Below are 13,545 nucleotides of genomic sequence, written 5' to 3' on the forward strand. Positions count from 1 at the left end.
AGAGCACAGGGCTGAGGATGGAGCCCTGTGGCACCCCACTAGTGACAGGTCACCAGTCTGATGTCACCCCATTCCCGATAACCTTGTGTACCTGATCCATGAGGCAGTTACTCACCTATCACATGATGTGCTTATCCAGTTTTGTCCTGGATATCCCTTTTGTCCAGAATGGTATTTGAGAGACAGTACCAAAAACTTTACTGACATCCAAGCAGATTACATCAACCGGCTTTCCTTGATCAACCAAGTAGGGTTACCTTATTGTAAAAGGAAATCAGGTTTGAAAAGCAATTTCCACACAAAGCCCTGCTGGCTGTGACCAATGACTGCGTTCCTCTTCAGATATTTTTCAATATGCACCAGTCAGTCCTTTTGAAAGCAGGCAGCATTTCCAAAATGCAGTTAGTCTCATAAGTATAGAAACTGCTCATAAATAATTTCTGCAAGCTTTTTTTTTTTGGTTTGGTTTATTTTTTTTTAACTTTCTCTTTAATCAACAAAAAAGAGCCTTAACTGACTGGACTAGGCTTTTGTATCCAGAAGGAATTAAAGGAAATTTTCTTTACATTAAAAAACCACGTTAAAGATGGAAAAGAGCTAGAGTTTGATCCAAATCCACACCAGAGGCTACTATAAGAAAGAGGATTTGGAAAAAAGAAGGCAAACAGACTCACAGCTATTTAACAAATTTCAGAAGTGTACTGAGGGACCAAGGTGGTGGTGGAAATACCCATTCATAATAAGAAAAAAAGATACACCGACAGTTTTCCTCAGTTTAATATCATTTGATGTTATAAACTGCTAAACCCAGACATCTTCACATTATTACACTTGATGCACCATAAAACAGGTTTATGTTACAGTGTAAGGTTCAATATTACAAAAATTGCGAAGACCTCCATACAGAAGTCTCAATTTTTCACTCCTATTCACATCTAAAACCAATACTCTTAACTGTGTACAAATGAAATATTTCCTTTCATCTTCTAGAGCCGCTTTATAACCACCAGTTCTAAACAGCAACACCAACACTGGCAGCGAGAAATCAACTCAAAATCAAGGAAGTGCCAGTGCAGCCATTTTCTCAAGTCACACACACTTCCTGCTGGAGAGCTGGCTGTGGAATTTTGCTGTCCTCTGTCTTTTCCTGCCCAGGAACCTGGCACACAGTCTTTCGTTTGAATAACCGTAGACTCAACCGTAACAAGTCGCTGTCCATTGCTGCAGAATTTGTGTAAGTTTGTTTTGTTGCACCCTGTTGAAATTGGAAATGGAATTTTAAAAAAGGAAGAGCTGAAAACAATGTCTTTTAATATGCAAGCTGGGAAATTAGCCTCAAGTACTCTCAATAATTACAGGTTTAATCATACTAATCGTACCACTAGAAAAGACTTGGAGAATTAATGATTTTTCTACTAGAATACAAAATCACAAAACCCACTGCAGAAGTTTTAATTTTAACTTGGATTCTTACAATTCTTATAAAACCACATGGAATCTTAAGCAAGAAAGTCATTCAACAGTTACTTTTGAAATAATATTTTACCTAATTATTTTTATTATGTATACTCTAAATATAGAAAATGTATCTCCAGAATTTAAACACCAAAATGATAAGAAACAGGAACTAGCTCTAGTCTCAAATTTACATTAAGCTCTCATTTTACATAAAAAATAAATACCTTGCAACCTCTCTAAATAAAAGTCAGTTTATTATTGAAAGGACTAGATCTCCTTCAGAACAGCAAACACAAAAATTATCTCTCAGAGAAAAGCTCTGCTTCGGGGCATCTGTGTTCCCACACTTTGACCCAGCCCTGTCAGCAGACCACTTGCCTTCTCATTCTTCATGAGCTGCTTCCGAATTGCAGAGTCCCGGCGGAAGCAGAGCGCTTTGCAGCAAGGACCCAGATTGCTGAGAAGACCTGCTCTCTCTTCTTTCCGCCGAAGCGCAGCCATGTTCAGTGCTCCCAGTTCGTGCTCAAAAAGGTTTTCTGCATCTAGAAAGAATCGAGATTTGCAAAGATTAATATACACATGGTATTTTTGAACAGCACCACACAATCATATGAATTTTCTTAACGTTTTTACTATTTGTATTGCTGCCTTCTAAACAATATCAAGGTTTGGTAAAAAAAAAAGAGTATTTGAGTTTATAAATAACACTAATAAATCCTTCACCATGGAAAGGGAAGGATGGATACCCTTGTATTTAGTTTTAGCACTGGAAAATAATATTGAGACAGCAATCACTGGGAAGCCTAAAAATCAAGTGACAGCTTTGGACAGAAGACAGGGTATGATTTATGGTCAGACATGTGATGGACAAAAGGTGTTTGCTTACCACTTGCATTAATCATAAAGTAGCCCAAGTTTCACTTCTTTGCAAGACATCAGGTAACTGTGCTAGTGTCAACACTGTTTTTGTATGGCTATGCAGAAGTGAAACACAACTATCTGGAATAATTTTTTCATTTGTGGATGAACCTGGAGAACAAGTTAGCAGCTGCCAATGGACTACCCCTTCCTACTGGCTCACCTAAAGCATTTAACAGAACTCAAGGTGACAGGACCAGTCCTTCAACACATTAACCAGAAGAAACAGTGCACAGAAAGAACACTTTTAGAAAAGATGGCTGTGAGGTGAATCTTGCCCTGCAACAAGTCTGTTTCTATGAAATGCAAAGACTAGAAGAGCACACGGGGCTAGACCAGAGCTCATTGATTTATAGCCCCTTTACAATAAATAGGAAGACTGTCATGTAATAGACAAAAAGCTGGAAAGGTACATGGCTGAGTCCAATCCTGCTGAGAGGGCAAATATGCATTTTTTAAACCACTCAGAACATGGATGAAACTCAGTAGTTTTTAAACAAGGTGAAAAGAAACAAGAAAGTTACATGAAATGAAGGGCAAGTTAAAGAGAACTGCACCGAAGTCAAAGACAACCTCAATGGACAATCAAAAAATGGAAATAAGTGACAAGACACAAAAAGGCCACTTCAAAGGTAACATGGACAGCTTGCAGAGTCTTCTCAGATGCCAGATGCTTGCTGAGCATATCTTGCAAGTAAGCAGGTCCATATCCTTAGAGGAACAATTGCATATAATAGAGGGCAAGTCAGCTAAAAATCCCAATACCACCACATCACATACTACAGATTTTTGGTTCCAAAGGAAAAATAATTTGAAAAGCACACCCTGAAACAAGGTATCATTTCCCTACTTTCTGCATTTAATAGTATTACCAGAAATATTTCAATTTATTCCTCAAGAAGAACAAAGATGGGAACACCAACCTCAGGAATAAGACAGGGAGACAAACTATACAACCATGAAGTCCAGAGTGAAAATGCTACATTTGCACTGTTACACACACTGAGCACACCTAGCCCAGATTCATTCAGTTTTCAGGGCACCGTATTTGTGCGTTTCTTTGCACTATATGTGCTGTGGCTGTGTAATCTCTATACAGAGAACATTCACCTGGCAGATTGCAGAGGAAGTGCATACACTTGAAAGCCTACTGGCAGTGTAGAACTCTGATGTGTGAGACTGCACACACACAGCACAGGGAAATCAAGAGAGGCACTTCAAATCCCCCATCCTCTCCAGAGCAAGGTTCTGATGAATCCAAGTATACTTAAGACAGTCCAAAGGCAGTGCTGGAGAGCCTCCTATCATCACTAAGGACTTTATTTCTAGGGAAGCATGCAAAGATTGGTGAGATTAGTTCAGGATCATTTTAAACAGCCAGGTGGAGTGATCCTGCAGTGCAATTGCTGTTGCAAGGAATCCCTGGTAAGAACTGTTGAAGTATACAGTGAAATTAAAGCTCACAGGGAGAGAGACACAGTTCATACCTTGACTATATGAGTTTGTATGCTCAGGAAGACTCAGTATTTTTATTTGATTAAAAAAAAATATAGGAGCAGGTGTAATAGCTCACAATTCCTACAGTTAAATAATTTAAATGGCTCAAGATGGAGATTGCCACAGCTAAAAGTTTTGGATATTCCCCCCCCCCCCCCCCCCATCTGAGACTGTGAGGTTCTCAGAACAAGACAACTGCATAAAGAATAATGTAAAGTGAAAGTCATTGTTTCAAATTAAGAACTAGTATTTACTGAGTTAAAAAACATGAGCTCCACAGATACTATTATTTATAAGCCACAATTTTCTAACATTTAGATCCTGCAATCATTTGCATAGAGGTCTTATAGAAAGCAAATGTTTCATAGTCCCAAAAGAACCATTCTACCATGCAAGTTGTTGCAAGCAGCTCAACTAGTTCCTGAGATGTGAAAGAGAAAAATTAGTATTCCTTCTCATGGAAAAGCCCTGCTAACACTCAGAACTGTAATAAACAGCACTAGTACAATTGATGCCTTTGCCATTTGTTGTGCCTGTCTTATGACATACACTTTGTTCAAATTCCAAACCTGTAAATTATTGTATTTCCCACTTTTAGTAGAGCTATAATATACATATTTAACTTAGTGCCTTCATTCTGATCCAAATCCCCCATCTATGAATTCTAGAAAGGATCCTTAGAATGAGAATAATAAATCTTGTTTCTTTCTTGAAATACTACTACTACATAATAATACAGTTCACTGGAAAAGATATTTAGCTCTCTAAGAAACTGCTAATACACTTTAGGCTAGGAAAGCATGAATGGTCTCACAAATATTCCACAATATTCCACTAAGATGAAATCAATTTTGTTTTGTTTATTAGTCTAGACTTCCTCACCATTGCTGAAATCAAAACACTAATCTGACTAACATGCTGCTGTATCACATTTCTGTAATTTTCATACAATACTCATTATACACTTTCTGTGGTCTTTGAAACCTAAAGTAATGAACTAATGCACATTTTGTAAGGACTTCTTCACTACACCAAAAAGACAGTTTAATCCCCGCAGAAGTTACCTTTAGGTTTTTCCAACACTCTCTGGCATGTCTCTTTTATTTTGGTGAAGAGCTCTGGTCCTGCCAATCGCTTGGAAATGCCAACTCTCAACATAACAGCACCTGGTGTGAATTTTAAGAGTGCAGCCCCAGGCTCACGTGGTTCTTTTGGCTGCTTTGGCATAAGACTGGACCAGTCTACATCTATAACATCCACTGGATCTGCAAAAACATTGACAGAGAATGAGTTATCACATCACCACCCCTTACTATCGCTGATTAATTTCACATGCTGTGCACACAGCTGTCTCCTGAAAGCAATATATATTAGACGAACTTTGTTCTGCAGACCTCTTGGACCTTTCATGTAAGAATGGCAAAACTCAGTTGGATGGGTGGAAAATGGCAGAAATACAAAAAGAAATAGAAATAAAAAGCTATATGGATTAAAAAAACTCAACCCATGCCTAATATTATGTTTTATTTTTATTGCAATCTCTTCGTGAAAGGTTGCTCAGATCCTGCTTAGCCAGCAGGTTTGGAGATATTACTTATGCATTCAGAAAGTCACAGTACAACTGAACGTGCTAAGATGGATTCAAATTAAGTGCTCAGAAAGGTAGTTCACAGAGCCCAGATTACCCAACTGAACTTAGGACAATTAAGCAATTCCATTCTTCCCCATGCACTTGGAAAGCATTCAAGCACAGACAGAATCTGCTCACAGACTCCACTCCTAATTCAGAAATACTGTCAACATCACAACAGCATTATGTGCACACGGATCTAATCTTTATATTCAAATAATCACAAAAGGGGGTTGATATACTTTTACCAGGCATCTTCTCATCCTCCTGTTGATCCTCACGCTTTTCAGCATCACCTGCCAGAATTTCATCCAGTTCATCATCACTGATAGGCTCGTATTCTCCAGCACCAGACCCCAGTGACTGCACATCATTAGTCTTTGCCTCATCCTCTCCTCCTACAGAGACAGATACACACGGTAGCTTTAAAGCAATCATATCTGTTTTCTAAACGTCCTGTACACTGTGTGAAGACAAAAAGGCTTAGCAAAATAAACTGTTAGCTTTTAAGAACAAGTATATTCAACATAAAAACTGGTATTAACCCAGAGAAACAGTGAAGTTATACCTCCCATACACAATGTAGCAGTTTGAATTTTACATATACTGGTCAATTTTTTGGTGCAGTATTAGTCAAACTACTCAGAGAAGGTCATTTTCACAACATACATGTTGATGATCTGATAGCAGACATGAAGTTTACAATAATAAATAGTTTATAAAAAATTAAGTTACTGCCACAAAGTCTTTCAGATGCTTTAGCATATTAATCTAAAATCAGGATTAAGTCCAAAGGCCCTAACAAAACTCCAAAATACAAAAGGTAACAGGTAGCCTGGATGAAACAATATGTACAGAATTTTAGATTCTTTGTAGCAGTCACTAGAAGAGCTTTTAGAAAGCCATGCCAAACTTCTTTTAGCTGTTACCCTCCTTTCCATCCACATACTATCTGCACACACAAATACATGTGCTTTATTTGGAAACATTCCTTAGGGCCTATGAACACAAGACACTCAAACACTGAATTCTGCAGTTCACAAAAGGGACATCCTCTCACCTCCAAGACTGAAAAATCTGACTCAAGCACTTAAAAATTCCATTGCTCCAAACTCAAGCTTTATTATGGTTCTCCACCATGGGTACTAACAATGAGCTGTGCCACACAAACTGGACAGAACTGACAGGGATCCTCCTCTGTGAATGACTATTCTGATACCTTCCAGCTCCCTCAGTCAGAGGGAAACTGTTTCCATTTTAAGTTCCCCACCTGTTCTTTGGGGTTCTTTTCGGCTTGCTTTTGTGAGAGAAGAAAAAGTAGTAACCTCAACTAACCTAAAAATGAGCAAGGAAAAAGCAAGTAAAAGACAAACCAGTAGAGCATAAACAAACTACTCAAACCATCTGGCAATGCTTTGGAGGAAGCATATAGCATCTAAAGTATCATTTAAGCTCACTCCTAAAGCAAACACATTAGGTTCAAAACATTAAGATAATTTAGTAATATCCTGACATATTTTGTTAAGACAATATACAACACTTATTTGCCCAAGTAAATACTACATACCTTCCTAACATCAGCCCATCTAACAAGTTTTCTAACAAGTTTTTCCTTTTTAGAAAGGAGAATAAGGTGATCCACACTAGATTTCATTTTGTGTCTTATAACTTTAAATATTCACTGCCTGTAAGATCCATCTGCTGCATCCACACTGATATACCAGATACACTAGTTTACCAGTACTACTTGCCTGGACCCATTAAAAATTTACTGTATTAAGAAATTTAAAATAATACAATTCATAGTTCTCAATGTGTAATTTTTAAAAATTATTTTGTATTTTGAATTTCAAGTAAAAATTTGATAATTTCTAGACTATCTTTTACCACTCTTATGTGGAAGTGTACTTTTATATTAATTCTGCATTAAAAACTCAACACACTCATCAGCTGAATGGAGCAATGTAAAGAGGAGTTACAAAGTAATGAAGATAATGAAGTATACTAAACCTTAGAAAATCATAACCATGCTATATACAATGTTTTAATAAAATGGAATGCCATCTAATATTTTACAAAATAGATTTTCCTAAAAAAAATAAGAAATCCTAAATATACCATAACACTCTACAGATAATAACGTGCAGAGAATTTAGAACACAGCCTTTGAAAAACAGACAAAAGAACACACAACAAAACTGAAAGGCTAGACCTAAGAACACATTTAACATGCACAGCCTATATGGTTACAGATGCCCTCTTGGGAACAGGTCATGCACCTAAGAATGGCCTTTCATTACCTCTTTTCTCAAGTTACATGGTACCCCTCAGATTTATCACACCATGCTTTTCCTCTAGTTTAAAAATAGTTAATTTTGTCTATTGTAGCAAAATCAGGCTTTTCCAGGCTCATTTCAAATACTGTCTTTGTCAAGTGCTTCCACTCCACAGATAATCTCCTTAAATGAAACTTTCCCAACAGGATCTCTCACCTCTAAAGACCACTTTATGAGTAATCAGGTACAAGACCTAAGTACTAAATATTCCTCACCACGCTCTTGAGACAGCATTTGATTTAACTGCCCAAATCAACAATGAACGCTACAGGTAATTCTTACCAAGAACGGCAAACACAATGAGCACAACCATAACATGCACCAGTTACTCTGGATTTAGACTCTTTCTTTTATGCTGTTCATGTAAAAGCACTTCCCAACTCCCTATTCTTGCAAAGCTCAAGCTTCTAATCCATGTAACAAACTACTAGGAATTTGTCAGTGTTTGCCCCTTTCTAAGCACACTTACCCCAGTATCATTAGGGCCAGCAAAACGAAGCTGCATTTTCAGCTGATATTACTGAGATCACCTCAGATAAGATTAGATCTGGAAATACCTGTAAGATTACCTCAGGAAAGTTATTTTGGGACTACTGTGCCAAGCCATACATATGTTTCACCTACTAATCAGACAAACAGTTCTGATAATTGGGCTCTGGCAGAAAAAAAACCCTAAGAAACAGTTCCAAGTCCACATTCTTTCTTTTTCACTCATTACCTGTCACTCCCAAAATAAGAAACAGATCTTAAAATGATATAACAAGGCAATTAAATTTTGGTGTTATCTTTTAGTAAACTGCTTATTCAGAAACATTGCATTTTTGTGAAATTATCTCAGATAATTAATGCTTCTTTGCTTCAAGACTTCTCTCAAAATGAAGAAACAGCACTAACATAACTAACAATAAGAAAGATGCTCATCAGATTTCTCTCATTGTCTGCTTCCACAGCAGAGAAGCTGAAGCCAATAAGCTTTTCAGTAGAAAATTATTCTATTTAGCACTATGCTAAAAGAGAAAGAAGAAAACACTTGTTAGTCCAGGTTCTTTCCCAGAATAGCTCACCTTCTAGACTTTCTACCTTTTCGGCCTCATTTCCATCTTCAAAGCCTTGTGAAGGTCCTAAATCTTTGTCTGTTTTCTCCTTCTCTGAAGCTGCTGAGTCCCGGCAAGCACCATCAAACTCCTTTTCATGATCCCTGTCCAGTTTTGTTTCACTGTGCTTTGTTGATTCCTTTTGAGAGGAGATGTCAAGAGTTCTCTCTCTCTCCCTTTCAGCAGGATCAGGCAGCTGTCGGTCCCTCTCTCTCTCCAGCTCCCGTCTTTTCTCCCTATCCCTCTCTCGCTCCCTGAGTCTGTCTCGCTCCCGGCTCCTTGGCCAGTCCTTGTCCACATCTCGGTCCCAGTCCCTTTGTCTCCCCTCTCTCCTGTCTCTCTCTCGCTCTCGATCGTGGTCATGTCGATCTCGCTCCTGGAGCCTTTCCCTGCTGTCAAAGGACCCGGATCTGGAATGAACCTGACGATCTGACTCAGGGGAACTTCTTCTTGAGCTGTGGCTTCTTGAATCTTGACGATCTGGATAAAAGATTATATATATAAGCATGACTATGACACATAAATGTAATACCATTTTACTAGACCAAAGCATTTTAAAGATTCAGGAATGAAAATATACTTCTCAAAAGAAGCATCTTCAAATTAGCAATGCTTTCACATTGCCTTAGAAGATTTAACCTTACTTAAAAATATGAGGTAACTTTTGCCACTTCCAAATTTTTATAACATGTCTTTTAAAAGCTACAAATGCTTTAGTTAACAAATGATGAATTCAGAAAAATAATTTCAGGCATGTATCCATGAGAAGAACAGAGAACCAAAATGCTTTCAGAAGAAAATATTTTTGTATTGATGCTGTTTCAGTTTTAAAATATTTTACCTATTTTTTTTTCACAGCAACTACACACAAAAAAATGTGACTATTTTGATTTGTAATGAAGATGATTTCCATGTGCATTAAAAGTATGCCTAACAGGAATCATAAAAAATGTACCTAATTTTGCATAATTTCAGGAATTTCCATACCAAAATTAACACTAATAACAAATTTAAGAACATTATTTAGATGATAAAACTACCTCAATGTTCTGTTAGCACAAGCATTTTCTCCATGAGGTTTTTCTGTCCTACAATTTACGTTCTTCCCCAGAGAGCATGAACCAAATCCAACTGAATGTTTTGGTGTAAACAAAATGGTAATCCTGCCCACTGAGAATCAGCTTTTCAAATATATTAACACTTGCAGAAATCTTAATTCATTCTAGTTTTACAATGAAATGCAGACAGGACCTCCCTCTCCTATCACACTAATTAGAGCCATGAAGAACAATTTGGGACTGGTACACAGAATGATAGGTCAGTCTCACTAAAATATATCTTATTACCTGAAGATGTGCTGCGACTGGGTTCCCCTCGTTTCAGCTGATCAATTCGGGACTTTCTTTCAGTGATTTCTAAGCTCTTCTTCTCCCTGTCCCTATCCCTATCCCTGTCCCTAGAGCTACTGTGCAGGATCCTCTTCCGTGCAGTCTGATCGTCTCCACTGCGATGCGCTGACTCATTGGAGGGGGATCTGAGCCTGCTGGAGGCATGGCTCCGATTGCTGCCGAGGCTGCTGCTGCGCTTCTGGTCCACAGGCTTACGGTGTGGTCCATCCTCTATAGTAACATGAGGGGCTTCCACCTTTTCTACCCTCGTCCTGTGACTTTTTCTGTGGGAATCGTCAGTGGTTCTTTCTGGAACAACAATGTCACCACGTTCAGGAACATCTTCATCTGACCAGTCACTAAATGTTGTATCTTCTCTCTTCGTGGGGGCTTCTGCCACTGCTTTCTCAGGTGGTGCTTCAACCAGTTCTTCTTTAGTTACAGGAGGGGTTCTTGGGCCTTTTTTCTTTTTATGATGTGGAACAATTTCTTCATCAGAAACTTCAGAATCACCCTTAGATCTCTTCCGCTTTTTCTCCACATTTTTCCTTTTTTGACCTTTCTTAGGGGAAAAGACCTGGCTTTCCTCGGTTGCTGGTTCATTAGTGTACCTTTCCACCCCACTGTCATCATCTTTCTTCTTCTTTGTGGCCTTTTTCTGTATTTTAGATTTCTTCTTGCTGTCATCATGCATTCTATCAGAAGCATCTCTTTCTTCAGAAGGACGGTGTCCAAGATTTTCCTGAACCCTGGACCGGGAACCTTCTGAAGCATCTGGCTGCTCTCTTTGCTTATCTGCTGAAGAAACTCTGTCTTTAAACTCTGGTTCTTCATAGCGTCGGGAACTTTCCTTTCTGTCCGATTTTCGCTCTTCTTCTTTCCAGCGACTCTGCCGCTCCTCCGTGACGTGAGAGGGGCTCAGTGACCGGGATTCCTGCGGCCGCACAACCTGGCTCAGGAGTCTGTGCTTTTCATCTGCAAAATGAGAAGGAAATGAGGAAAAGAACATCCTGTTGTAAGAAGAACATTTTTTCATAGCCTTCATTGTGTAGGAAGAACATGTGAGCATTTGCTGTCTTCTGCATGCCAAAAAAAGTGTCCATTAAAACACATAGCCCATTACTTCAGTTAGATTTCTTAGGTTTTTCTACTGCTGCAGCAGCAAAAGACAATTTCCAATTCGGTAAACATGCACCTTACACAGAAGATGTGGAAGTCACTATCACCTGGTAGAAATAGCACATAATGACAAAATGAAGATAAATGACAAATTAAGATGAAGAAAATTTGTAGTGCTCATAAAAATATGGAGAACAGTTACAAAACTTTCCCCATGTTTTTTCTGTTTAAAATTGGAAGTTATTTTCCACAGACAGAGGATAACCTGTGTCCAGCTGCAGAGAGAGCTCACTCCCACTTACTTTTATCATCTCCACTGTTGTAGGCATCACTATCAGGAGAATGATCACGGCGACGTTTGGGTGATTGACGGGGACTTGGACTGCTTTCGTTTCTGTGACGCTTCCTGCAAAAGGAACATGAACCATCAAATTTCCTTAGGATGCTTTGAGTTTATCATCAATACAATTCCTGAAGTCTAAGCACCTCATACAGAAGACATTTAAAGATGTCATGAAGTTCTGTAGTTTTCTAAGTTGCCATTCCAAGTAACAGCTATGCACTTAAAGGAAGCACAACACAACACTGGGGACATTTTTCATGCCTTCACTGGTGTTGGAAATTTGGTAGTGCAAAGGGTAATGTATGTTCCAAAGAAATTTAATTAACAAAGTCACAAAACCCGACCCAGATGGCTGAAAAATGTCCCCAGTGTTGTGTTGTGCTATATGAATTTCAGACTTCATAATGTACCACAGTTTTCTACTATGTTTCCATTAGTGATTGTATTATTAAAGGCAAGACAATGCAAGCATACATAAAAGGGAAAATTACATTGTCAGACTCAACTCTTAGCTCATGAGCAGTTCCATGATTCAGCACTAACAAAACACTGGAATAACTTCACCAGCATAGTACCAATTTGGGGGCTACCAGCATGTGCCACACAGATGCAGAGGAGACAGCCCCAGACCAAGCCTATGCATAAATAGGTTGTCTTCTTCCTTAAGATACTCCCTTGTCTACTAACTTACCAAATTCAGCAGTAAAAGACTACCTTTTTTTTTTTTCTTTGACTGAAGTAACATTTAGATCCACTCACTTGGATTTTCTTTCCTCATGGACATCTCTTGAGCCTCTTTCTTCTCGAATATCTTCTCTCTTATCCCTGCGTTCTTCCCTTCCTTTTTCTTTGTCGTCCCAGTCTCTCTGGCGGTCTCTCTCTTTGTCTCTGTCTCGACCTCTCTCCCTTTCGCGCTCCCGCTCCCGATCTCTCTCTCGTTCTCGCTCCCTTTCTCGTTCCTCCCGCTCTCGCTCCCGCTCCTTCTCCCTCTCCCTCTCTCGTTCCCTTTCCCTGTCGTGGTCTCTGTCTCGGTCCCGCTCACGCTCCCTGTCTTTGTCCCGCTCTCTGTCCCTCTCCCGTTCCCGAGCACGATCTCGTTCCAACTCTCTCTCTTTCTCCCTCTCTCTTTCCCGGTCTCTTTCTCTTTCTCTCTCTCGGTCCCTCTCCCTTTCCCGCTCTCTCTCCCGGGCCCTTTCATCTCTCCTGTCATCAGACCGATCAACCCTTCGCTCCTCTCTCCTCTCATCCCGCTCGAGATCATCACTCCGTCCTTGATGCCGTACCGGTGAGCTTGCTCTCTGATCTGCAAACACAAGCAGGTTTGATTACCAAGTGCTAAACAGATACACACAGCTTCCCCTGCACTAATAAAAAAGAGCCTATGTCTTGACAATCTAGATCTTGGTTTGCATTAAATGAAAAGCAACTCCCTGCAGAAACTTGAATATTCCCTTTGGGGAGGAAGGAAGACACAAAGCAGAACTAATTTTGAAAGAATTTTTCAACATTTAGGAAGTGGGCTTTGCCTACTTAACCAAAAGTTGCCAAAAAAATCTTTACTTTTTTACCAGATTTTTCTGAATAGCTTCAAAAGACAAATGTATGCCTCACAATGTGCCTATTACTATAGCATTACTCAATGATTCCAAATCTGGTATAAAATCTTAAAAAGCTGGGAATGGCATGCACAACAAATGTTAAGACTTCTGTACAAAGATTTTACTTCCTAAATCTATTAGGAATCAAGTACTTTACAAGGATT

At 39.0% G+C, this 13,545-nt stretch overlaps 1 protein-coding gene across 3 annotated transcripts in view; it reads right to left on the reverse strand.

Moving 5' to 3' along the window:
- Positions 1–759: 759 nt before the first annotated feature.
- The window catches only part of ZC3H13 (zinc finger CCCH-type containing 13), a 45,249-nt gene continuing 32,463 nt past the window's right edge, over positions 760–13,545 (reverse strand). For 2 of the 3 annotated variants that reach the window (XM_036385495.2, XM_036385412.2), the window contains exons 13-20: positions 12,543–13,086; positions 11,743–11,846; positions 10,280–11,296; positions 8,904–9,413; positions 5,746–5,901; positions 4,938–5,138; positions 1,837–2,000; positions 760–1,255 (exon numbers count right to left, since the gene is read on the reverse strand). In XM_036385495.2, coding sequence (XP_036241388.1) covers positions 1,085–1,255; positions 1,837–2,000; positions 4,938–5,138; positions 5,746–5,901; positions 8,904–9,413; positions 10,280–11,296; positions 11,743–11,846; positions 12,543–13,086 — 2,867 coding nt within the window. In that variant the 3' untranslated portion in view covers positions 760–1,084. The remainder of the gene's footprint in view (positions 1,256–1,836; positions 2,001–4,937; positions 5,139–5,745; positions 5,902–8,903; positions 9,414–10,279; positions 11,297–11,742; positions 11,847–12,542; positions 13,087–13,545) is intronic. The other variant, XM_036385580.2, reaches the window with a different exon arrangement.

The sequence above is a fragment of the Molothrus ater genome, chromosome 2 (assembly GCF_012460135.2).
Source record: "Molothrus ater isolate BHLD 08-10-18 breed brown headed cowbird chromosome 2, BPBGC_Mater_1.1, whole genome shotgun sequence".
Taxonomy (NCBI): Eukaryota; Metazoa; Chordata; class Aves; order Passeriformes; family Icteridae; genus Molothrus; species Molothrus ater.